This window comes from Macaca mulatta, chromosome X (genome assembly GCF_049350105.2).
Source record: "Macaca mulatta isolate MMU2019108-1 chromosome X, T2T-MMU8v2.0, whole genome shotgun sequence".
Classification (NCBI taxonomy): domain Eukaryota; kingdom Metazoa; phylum Chordata; class Mammalia; order Primates; family Cercopithecidae; genus Macaca; species Macaca mulatta.
In genome coordinates, this window is record NC_133426.1 from 92582184 (window position 1) to 92593574 (window position 11391).

Below are 11391 nucleotides of genomic sequence, written 5' to 3' on the forward strand. Positions count from 1 at the left end.
GGTGCCAGGCAGTGGTCTAGGTGCTAGGTGCTGTGAATGAAATGAACAAAACAGTCTGTTCTTTCATGGACCGTACAGACTACCATTATGCTATCATTAGCTTAAGGTGTATAAGCTGTATTATCCCTCCTATTATATTTACTAAATTATGAAATATTTGAGATTACAAAATTTTGCCACATCTATTATTGAATAATCCTTAAATTTCCTTTCCCATATCTGCCTCATGCATTATATCAGTAAACATTAGACCATTTTTCAGTCTTTAGAATTATACCAGGAAAGTCCAACTAAAAATAGTCAGTTATTAAGATACAAAACAAGGCATTTTAGTTTTATGAGAGCAGAAAGTGTGCTTATAAAGTACACATAAAAAGGAGCATGAAATAAAACATGTATTTCCACTTAAGAATGACCATAGTTAATTGACCTTAGTAACTTTTTATATATTTGTTAAAAGGGATATGAATTGTTAAATTCATAAAGTTAATCAATCCATGAAACACATGTTTTTGTAATAAAATGTGCAACTGTGGATTTTTAAAAAATTTATGTTAAAAAGCTTGCTTTGATTTGTGTTAAGAGTTTTAAATTAGTAAGATCCTCAGTCTTAGAGCATCATTTGCTTTGCATGTGGTCCTATACAGTATTATGCCAAAAATTAAAACAGATGAGTGATTTGTTTTTATTCATCCAGAGTACATTGACCTTTAATATGTTATGTTTAAATGTAAATAAGTTTAGAAAACCAGATTATTTGCAAACATGTATAATTAAATGTTTAATGTTACTGTTAAGCTTGCTGCTTTGAAAATATCCTGTAACCTGTTAAACTTCTAAATTTATTTTGTAGAAAAATCTGTGAGTTCCCCCTAGGTTTTTATCTGAGGTATGCAAAAGGGGAATTTGTTCATAGAAAAAACATTACTCCATAGTACATTTTATGCATAGCATACAATCTTCAGGTCTCACTTTATAAGCCAATTAGCATATTAATTTTAAACATATAAGTGTGATATTTTCCAATTCAATTCATTTCGACAAATATTTAGTAAGCACCTACTATGTGCAAGTCTCCTTATCAGGGGAAGTGGTAATACTAAGAACTCGCTACATTCTTATTGTTTCATCTCCACATTATCTAGGTTGAGATTTATTGTTTCATGGTTAACTCTCAGCTAACCTGCATTAGTGGAAGGAAGAATAAATAATACATATAATTCAGAAATGTGGAAAATTAAAATAACATTGATTTGGCTTTGCAGTGCATTATAAAATGTTCTTGGCATATTTACCTGTCTAAATAAAATTTACTTATTCTAATATTCAATTTTATTTACTTTTTTTCTCATTAAACTCTCTTTTAATGGGTCTCAAAATTATGTGACAGATTTTGGTCAAGTTGTTTCCATTAAAAAGTATTGATTTTAAAAACTAATAACTTAAAACTGCCACATGCAAAAAAAAAAAAAAAAACCCACAAAAAATAAAAACAAAAAAAATGAAGTGGTCCACAAAACATTTTTATTTCCTTCTGAAGGTTTTACAATGCATTGTTATCATTAACCAGTCTTTTACTATTAAACTTAAATGGCCAATTGAAACAAAGAGTTCAGAGACTCTTCTTCCACCACTGATTAAGACTGGGGTGGCAGATATTAGGGATAATATTCATTTAGCCTTCTGAGCTTTCTGGGCAGACTTGGTGACCTTGCCAGCTCCAGCAGCCTTCTGGTTCACTGCTTTGATGACACCCACACCAACTGTCTGTCTCACATCACAAACAGCAAAGTGACCCAGAGGAGGATAGTCTGAGAAGCTTTTAATACACACGAGGTTGCCAGGAACCATATCAATGATGGCAGCATCACCAGACTTCAAGAATTTAGAGCCATCTTCCAGCTGCTTACCAGAAAGGTGATCAGTCTTTTCCTTCAGCTCAGCAAACTTGCATGCAATGTGAGCCATGTGGCAATCCAGTACAGGGGCATAGCCAGCACTGATTTGCCCTGGATGGTTCAGGATAATCACCTGAGCAGTGATGCCGGCTGCTTTCATTGGTGGGCCATTTTTGCTGTCACCAGCAATGTTGCCAGAACGAACATCCTTGACGGACACATTCTTGACATTGAAGCCCACATTGTTCCCAGGAATAAAGCTTTATTTCAATTCACTCAAAGCTTTATTTCACTCAAAGCTTCATTTCACTCAAAGCTTCCTGGTGCCTTTCAACAGACTTTATTTCAGTTGTAACATCGACTGCAACAAAGGTGACTACCATACCGGGTTTGAGAACACCAGTCTTCACTTGACCAACAGGTACAGTACCAATATCACCAATTTTGTGGACATCCTGGAGAGGCAGGCGCAAGGGCTTGTCAGTTGGACGAGATGGTGGTAGGATGTAGTCCAGAGCCTCAAGCAGTGTGGTTCCACTGGCATTGCCATCTGTACAGGTGACTTTCCATCCCTTGAACCAAGGCACGTTAGCACTTGGCTCCAGCATGTTGTCATCATTCCGACCAGAAATTGGCATAAATGCTACTGTGTCGGGGTTGTAGCCAATTTTCTTAATGTAAGTGCTGACTTCCTTAATGATTTCCTCGTATCTCTTCTGGCTGTAGGGTGGCTCAGTGGAATCCATTTTGTTAACACCAACAATTAGCTGTTTCACACCCAGTGTGTAAGCCAGGAGGGCATGCTTACTGGTCTGCCCATTCTTGGAGATACCAGCTTCAAATTCACCAACACCAGCAACACTAATCAGGACAGCACAGTCAACCTGAGATGTCCCTGTAATCACGTTCTTAATGAATACAGTAGTCATTACAGGTGTTAGCAGATCAAAACCTGGCAAATTACATGAGGCCAGTTGTTTACTTTAATACACTTTCCTGTGTTTAGAACCCCTAAATAACCATCTTCCTTCAGTTACATAAAAATTTCTTGACACCAGAGGAATTATAGCTTTGGGTTGGAATGCATTGATGAGTATAACTCTAAATCAGATTTTTGTGAAGCGTTTCTACTCTGTGAAGAGAATAATTAATTGATTTTCAGCTTGCAATTAAGAAAAGGAACATTATATAGTCTTGATGCTGATTATATCCTGTCAAGAGCAGTCATTTTGATGATGGGCACATATAGAACACTGTGACCTCTAAAGAGAGTAGTAACTGCTCCAGTGTTTAATTGGTATACGTACATTTGACAGAGCCACATTCTTACATTTGCAGTTCTTTTGGGTTGTTCCTTGAGGACTGACAGGTTTTTGTTATTTTAGGAGCATGTTCTTTTTTATGAAGTCATATGATATTTACATAATCCCTATTCTGCCACAATCTAAAGCTTTTATTATTCTTCCTTGTTTTCAAGTGAAAGTAAGTTCATCAAGAAAGTAAAGGAACAAAGGAATGACTACTCCATAGGCAGAGCAGCCTAAAGCTTTCATTATTTATGGTTTAGTCTCATTGAATTGAATGACAGATATGCTGTGTATTCAGTTTGGTGTTTTGTTTCTTTTTTTTTTTTAATTTTTTTTTTTGTTTCCAGGATGGTTCTCAGTTTATAAATGTAAATAAAATCCGAGAATTCCTTTTTTTTTGAGGTCTTTCTCTACATTAGTGGGAAATATGTAAAAGCCTTTGTCCCATATGGATTCATGTTCCTTCAAAGAAGGGGCAGTGAAGCTCAATAATTTAGTTTTCCGTTATTTGGGAAGCCTCTTGATTTTACAGACAGGAGGACTATATTTTGGTCATGTTAGCATTGATAGAGTTCTATTTGGGAATGAACAAAGGAATGAAGCTAAAAAAGGGTGGAAAAAACTTGTTGAGAAAATGTTTCTAATGTAAATAGAGAATAGACCAGGAACTAACTGATAGGGGGGAAGTAGGCAGTATAGAGTGTACTGATAAAGGCATATGCATAGAGTTCTTGAATGAATTATCCCTTTTAATTGTCTTCATTTTAGTGGTAAGATTAATCAAATTAATAATGAACAGGAACAAAAGACATACAAATATTAGCTGTGAATAAAAAGAAAAATTACTAAAGGCAAAATGTAGAAATATTATTCCATTTGAGGTGGCATTAAAAACCTTAATAAAACATTTGTATACATGTTATATTAAAGTAATATTCGTTTAGTATTCTTGTAAATGTTACTTTAATTAAAAAATTATAAAATGTCCATTTACATATCCTTGGTAAATGTTCTTACTATTCCTGTTCTGTTTGATTGATTCTAGCTTGCCATAGCACATTTTTGAAACGTGTTGAGAATAAATTATTTATATTTTTGTGTATACATTTTTTAGGTAAAAGTTTATTTTTAAGTTATTTTTAAAAATTTTTGTGGTTACATAGTAGATGTATGTATTTATGGGGTACATGAGATATTTTGATATAGGCATGCAATATGAAATAACCACATCATGGAGAGTGGGGTATCCATCCACTCAAGCATTTATTCTTTGAGTTACAAACAATTTAATTACACTCTAAGTTATTTTAAAATGTACAATTAAGTTATATTGACTCTAGTCACCCTATTGTACTATCAAATAGTAGGTCTTATTCATTCCCTCTTATTTTTTTTGTACCCATTAACCATCCCCACCTTCCCTCCAGCCCCTCACTATTCTTCCAAGCCTCTGGTAACCATCCTTCTACTTTCTGTGTCCATTAGCTCATTGTTTTTTTTTTTTTTTGATTTTAAGATCCCACAAATAAGTGAGAACATGTGATGTGTGTCTTCCTGTGCCCGGATTATTTCATTTAGCATAATGATCTCCAGTTCCATACATGTTGTTTCCAATGACTGGGTCTCATTCTTTTTTATGGCTGATAGGACTCCATCGTGTGTATATACCACATTTTCTTTTTTTAATGTTTATTTTAGATTCAGGAATACCTGTGTAGTTTTGTTACATAGGTAGACTCATGTGACTGGGATTTGTTATACAGATTATTTCATCACCCAGGAATTAAGCCCAGTAACCAATAATAATCTTTTCTGCTCCTCTTTCTCCTCCCACCCTCCCCACTTAAGTATATCCCAGTGTCTGTTGTTTACTTCTTTGCGTTCATAAGTTCTCATCATTTAGCTCCCACTTACAAGTGAGAATATGTGCTATTTAGTTTTCTGTTCTTGCATTAGTTTGCTGAGGATAATAGCCTCTACCCTCCCACAAAAGACACAATCTCATTATCTTTTATGGCTGCATAATATTCCATGGTGTATATGTATCACTTTTTTTATCCGTTCTGTCATTGATGGGCATTTATGTTGATTCTATGTCTGCTATTGTGAATAGCGTTGCAATGAACAGACACGCACGTTTGTCTTTATAATAAAACAAATTATATTCCTTTGGTTATATACCCAGTACTGGGATTGCTCAAATAGTAGTTCTGCTTTTAACTCTTTGAGGGATCACTAAACTGTTTTACACAATGGTTGAACTAATTTACACTCTGCCCAGCAGTGTATAAGTGTTCCCTTTTCTCTGCAACCTCGCCAGCATGTTATTTATTTATTTTTATTTTTAATTTTTGCTTTCTAGTAATAGCCATTCTGACTGGTGTGACATGGTATCTCCTTGTGGTTTTGATTTGGTTTCTCTAATGATCAGTGATATTGAACTTTTTTCATATGCTTGTTGGTCACATGTCTGTCTTCTTTTGAAAAGTGTTTGCTCACTTTTTAATGGGGTGGTTTGTTTTTTTCTTGTAAAATTGTTTAAGTTCCTTACAGATATTTGATATTACCTTTATCAAATGCATAGTTTGCAAATATTTTCTCCCATTCTGTAGACTGTCTGTTCACTCTGTTGATAGTTTCTTTTGCTGTTCAGAAGCTCTTAAATTTAATTAGATTCCATTTGTCAATTTTTGCTTTTGTCTCGGTTGCCTTTGGTGTCTTTGTCATGAAGTCTTTGGCCGTTCCTCTGTCCAGGATGGTATTGATTAGGTTGCCTTCCAGGATTTTAATAGTTTTGAGTTTTACATTTAAGACTTTAATCCTTCTCGAGTTGAGTTTAGTATATGGTGTAAGGAAGGGGTCCAGCTTCAGTCTTCTGCATATGTCTAGATAGTTATCCCAGCACCATTTATTGAATAGGGAGTCTTTTCCTCATTGTTTGTCTTTGTCAGGTTTGTTGAAGATCAGGTTGTTGTAAGTGTGCGGCCTTGTTTCTGGGTTCTGTATTCTGTTCCATTGGTCAGTGTGTCTGTTTTTTTATCAGTACCATGCTTTTTTGATTACTGTAGTCCTGTAATATAGTATGAAGTTGGGTAACATGATGCCTCCAGCTTTGTTCTTTTTGCTTAGGAATGCCTTGGCTATTCGGGCTCTTTTTTGGTTCTATATGAATTTTAAAATAGTTTTTTTTTTTTCTAGTTTTGTGAAGAATGTCATTGGTAGTTTGATAGGAATAGCATCGGATCTGTAAATTGCTTTGGGCAGTGTGACCATTTTAATGATACTGATTCTTTCTACCCATAAGCATGGGATGGGATGTTTTTCCATTTGTATTGTCTCTGATTTTTTTTTTTAATCAGTGTTTTGTAATTCTCATTGTAGAGATCTTTCACCTCTCTGGTTCACTGTATTCAGAGGTATTTTATTCTTTTTGGGGCAATTGTGTACCACATTTTCTTTATCCATTCATCTGTTGATGGAACTTACGTTGCTTCCAAATCTTAGCTATCGTAAACAGTGCTGCAATGAACAAGGGAGTGCAGGTATCTCTTTGATATACTGATTTTGTTTCTTTTGTGTATATACTCTGCAGTGGTATTGCTGGATCAAATGGTAGCTCAAATTTTAGTTTTTTGAGGATGCTCCAAAATGTTCTCCATAGTTGTTGTACTAACTTACATTTCCACCAATGTATGAAGCTCCCCTTTTCTCTACATCCTCACCAGTATTTATTATTGCCTGTCCTTTGGATATAAGCAATTTAAATTGGGGTGAGAGGGTATCTCATTGTAGTTTTGATTTGCATTTCTCTGATGACAAATGATGCTGGGCACCTTTTCTTATACCTGTTTGCCATTTGAGAAATGTCTTCTCAAATCTTTCACTCATTTTTTTAAATTGGATTATTAGATTTTTTTCATATATAGTTGTTTGAGCTCCTTATATATTCTGGTTATTAATCCCTTGTCACATGGGTAGTTTGCAAATATTTTCTTCTATTTTGTGGGTTGTCTCTTCACTTTATTAAATGTATCCTTTGCTGTGCAGAAGCTTTTTAACTGGATGTGATCCCGTTTGTTCATTTTTGCTTTGGTTGCCTATACTTGTGGGGGTGTTGCTCAAGAAATCTTTGCCCAGACCAATACCCTGGAGATCTTCCCCAAAGTTGTAGCAGTTTCACAGTTTGAGGTGTTAGATTTAAGTCTTTAATCCATTTTGATTTGATTTTTTCATATGGTGAGACATAGGGATCTAGCTTCATTCCTCTGTGTATACATTTCCACTTTTCCCAGCACTCTTTATTGAAGAGATTTTCTTTTCCCTAGGGTATATTTTTGGCACCTTTGTTGAAAATGAGTTCACTGTAGGTTTGCGGATTTGCTTCTGGGTTCTCTATTCTGTTCCAATCGGTGTATATGTCTGTTTTTATGCCAGTAACATGCTGTTTTGGTTCCTTATAGCTCTGTAGTATAATTTGAAGTAAGGTAATAAGACTCTTCTAGTTTTGCTTTTCTGGTTAGGGTAGGTTTGGTTATTCTGGGTCTTTTGTGGTTCCATGTAAGTTTTATAATTTTTTCTTTTTCAGATTGTTCACTGCTGGCATATAGAAATGCCACTGATATTTGTACGTTGATTTCGTATTCTGTAATTTTACTTAATTTGTTTATCAGTTCTAACAACTTTCTTGTGGAGTCTTTATGTTTTTCCAAATATAAGATCATATCATCTGCAAACAAGCATAGTTTGACTTCTTCCTTTTTAATTTGGCTGCCCTTTATATTTTTTTCTTGTGTGATTGCTCTAGCTAGGCCTTCCAGTACTATGTTGAATAACAGCGATGATAGTGGGCATCCTTGTCATGTTCCAGATCCTAAAGGAAAGGCTTTCAGTTTTTCCTCATTTAGTATGATACTAGCTGTGGGTCTGTCATATATGGCTCTTATTATGTTGAGATATATTCCTTCTATCCCCAGTTTTTTGAGGCTTTTTAACATGAAGGATGTTGGACTTCACCAAATGCTTTTCTAGCATCATTTGAAATGATTACATAGTTTTTATTCTTTATTCTGTTGATATGATGTGTCAAAGCAATTGATTTGTATATGCTGAACCAGCCTTGCATCCCAGCGATAAATCCCACTTGGTCATGTTGAATGAATGATCTTTCTAATGTATTCCTGAATTTGGCTTGCTAATATTTTGCTGAGGATTTTTACATCAAATTCATATGAGGTATTGGACTGTAGTTTTCATTTTTGATGTGTTTTTGTCTGGTTTGGGTGTCAGGTTAATACTGGCCTCATAGATTCAGTGTGGAAGTATTCCCTCCTCCTCTATTTTTTTGGAATAGTTTGAGTAGTATGGGGTTTCATTCTTTTTTAAATGTTTGGTAGAATTTATCAGTAAAGCCTTCAGGTCCCGGGCTTTTCTTTTTTTAATTTATTTTATTTTTATTATTATACTTTAAGTTCTAGGGTACATGTGCACAACGTGCAGGTTTGTTACATTTGTAGACCTGTGCCATGTTTGTGTGCTGCACCCATCAACTCGTCAGCACCCATCAACTCGTCATTTACATCAGGTATAACTCTCAATGTCATCCCTCCCCCCTCCCCCCTCCCCATAATAGGCCCCGGTGTGTGATGTTCCCCTTCCAGAGTCCACGTGATCTCATTGTTCAATTCCCACCTATGAGGGAGAACATGCGGTATTTGGTTTTCTGTTCTTGCGATAGTTTGCTGAGAATGATGGTTTCCAGCTGCATCCATGTCCCTACAAAGGATACAAACTCATCTTTTTTTATGGCTGCATAGTATTCCATGGTGTATATGTGCCACATTTTCTTAATCCAGTCTGTCACTGATGGACATTTGGGTTGATTCCAAGTCTTTGCTATTGTGAATAGTGCCACAATAAACATACATGTGCATGTGTCTTTATAGCAGCATGATTTATAATCCTTTGGGTATATACCCAGTAATGGGATGGCTGGGTCATATGGTATTTCTAGTTCTAGATCCTTGAGGAATCACCATACTGTTTTCCACAATGATTGAACCAGTTTACAATCCCACCAACAGTGTAAAAGTGTTCCTATTTCTCCACATCCTCTCCAGCACCTGTTGTTTCCTGACTTTTTAATGATCGCCATTCTAACTGGTGTGATATGGTATCTCATTGTGGTTTTGATTTGCATTTCTCTGATGGCCAGTGATGACGAGCATATTTTCATGTGTCTGTTGGCTGTATGAATGTCTTCTTTTGAGAAATGTCTGTTCATATCCTTGGCCCACTTTTTGATGGGGTTGTTTGTTTTTTTCTTGTAAATTTGTTTGAGTTCTTTGTAGGTTCTGGATATTAGCCCTTTGTCAGATGAGTAGATTGCAAAAATTTTCTCCCATTCTGTAGGTTGCCTGTTCACTCTGATGGTAGTTTCCTTGGCTGTACAGAAGCTCTTTAGTTTAATTAGATCCCATTTGTCAATTTTGGCTTTTGTTGCCATTGCTTTTGGTGATTTAGTCATGAAGTCCTTGCCCATGCCTCTGTCCTGAATGGTATTACCTAGGTTTTCTTCTAGGGTTTTTATGGTATTAGGTCTAACATTTAAGTCTCTAATCCATCTTGAATTAATTTTCATATAAGGAGTAAGGAATGGATCCAGTTTCAGCTTTCTACATATGGCAAGCCAATTTTCCCAGCACCATTTATTAAATAGGGAATCCTTTCCCCATTTCTTGTTTTTCTGAGGTTTGTGAAAGATCAGATGGCTGTAGATGTGTGGTATTATTTCTGAGGACTCTGTTCTGTTCCATTGGTCTATAGCTCTGTTTTGTACTATACCAGTACCATGCTGTTTTGGTTATTGTAGCCTTGTAGTATAGTTTGAAGTCAGGTAGCATGATGCCTCCAGCTTTGATCTTTTGACTTAGGATTGTCTTGGCAATGCGGGCTCTTTTTTGGTTTCATATGAACTTTAAAGCAGTTTTTTCCAATTCTGTGAAGAAAGTCATCGGTAGCTTGATGGGAATGGCTTTGAATCTATAAATTACCTTGGGCACTGTGGCCATTTTCACGATATTGATTCTTCCTATCCATGAGCATGGTATGTTCTTCCATTTGTTTGTGTCCTCTTTTATTTCATTGAGCAGTGGTTTGTAGTTCTCCTTGAAGAGGTCTTTCACATCCCTTATAAGTTGGATTCCTAAGTATTTTATTCTCTTTGAAGCAATTGTGAATGAAGTTCATTCCTGATTTGGCTCTCTGTTTGTCTGTTACTGGTGTATAAGAATGCTTGTGATTTTTGCACATTAATTTTGTATCCTGAGACTTTGCTGAAGATTCTTATCAGCTTAAGGAGATTTTGGGCTGAGATGATGGGGTTTTCAAAATATACAATCATATCATCTGCAAACAGGGACAATTTGACTTCTTCTTTTCCTAACTGAATACCCTTGATTTCTTTCTCTTGCCTAATTGCCCTAGCCAGAACTTCCAACACTATGTTGAATAGGAGTGGTGAGAGAGGGCATCCCTGTCTTGTGCCAGTTTTCAAAGGGAATGCTTCCACTTTTTGCCCATTCAGTATGATATTGTCTGTGTGTTTGTCATAAATAGCTCTCATTATTTTGAGATACATTCCATCAATGCTGAATTTATTGAGCGTTTTTAGCATGAAGGGCTGTTGAATTTTGTCAAAGGCCTTTTCTGCATCTATTGAGATAATCATGTAGTTTTTGTCTTTGGTTCTGTTTATATGCTGGATTACATTTATTGATTTGCATATGTTGAACCAGCCTTGCATCCCAGGGATGAAGCCCACGTGATCATGGTGGATAAGCTTTTTGATGTGCTGCTGGATTAGGTTTGCCCGTATTTTATTGAGGATTTTTGCATCAATGTTCATCAGGGATATTGGTCTAAAATTCTCTTTTTTTTGTTGTGTCTCTGCCAGGCTTTGGTATCAGGATGATGTTGGCCTCATAAAATGAGTTAGGGAGGTTTCCCTCTTTTTCTATTGATTGGAGTAGTTTCAGAAGGAATGGTACCAGCTCCTCCTTGTACCTCTGGTAGAATTCAGCTGTGAATCCATCTGGTCCTGGACTTTTTTTGGTTGGTAGGCTATTAATTATTGCCTCAATTTCAGGGCCTGCTATTGGTCTATTCAGGGATTCAACTTCTTCCTGGTT

General features: G+C 35.9%; 1 protein-coding gene across 1 annotated transcript; it reads right to left on the minus strand.

Annotated features, from left to right (window-relative positions):
- Positions 1 to 1578: 1578 nt before the first annotated feature.
- On the minus strand, positions 1579 to 2863 carry LOC694679 (putative elongation factor 1-alpha-like 3). The gene is made up of 2 exons (XM_015127745.3): positions 2199 to 2863; positions 1579 to 2158 (listed from the first exon to the last, which is right to left on the minus strand). The coding sequence occupies exons 1-2, from the start codon at positions 2825 to 2827 to the stop codon at positions 1672 to 1674; spliced, it is 1116 nt and encodes a 371-aa protein (XP_014983231.3). The 5' UTR covers positions 2828 to 2863; the 3' UTR covers positions 1579 to 1671.
- Positions 2864 to 11391: the final 8528 nt, after the last annotated feature.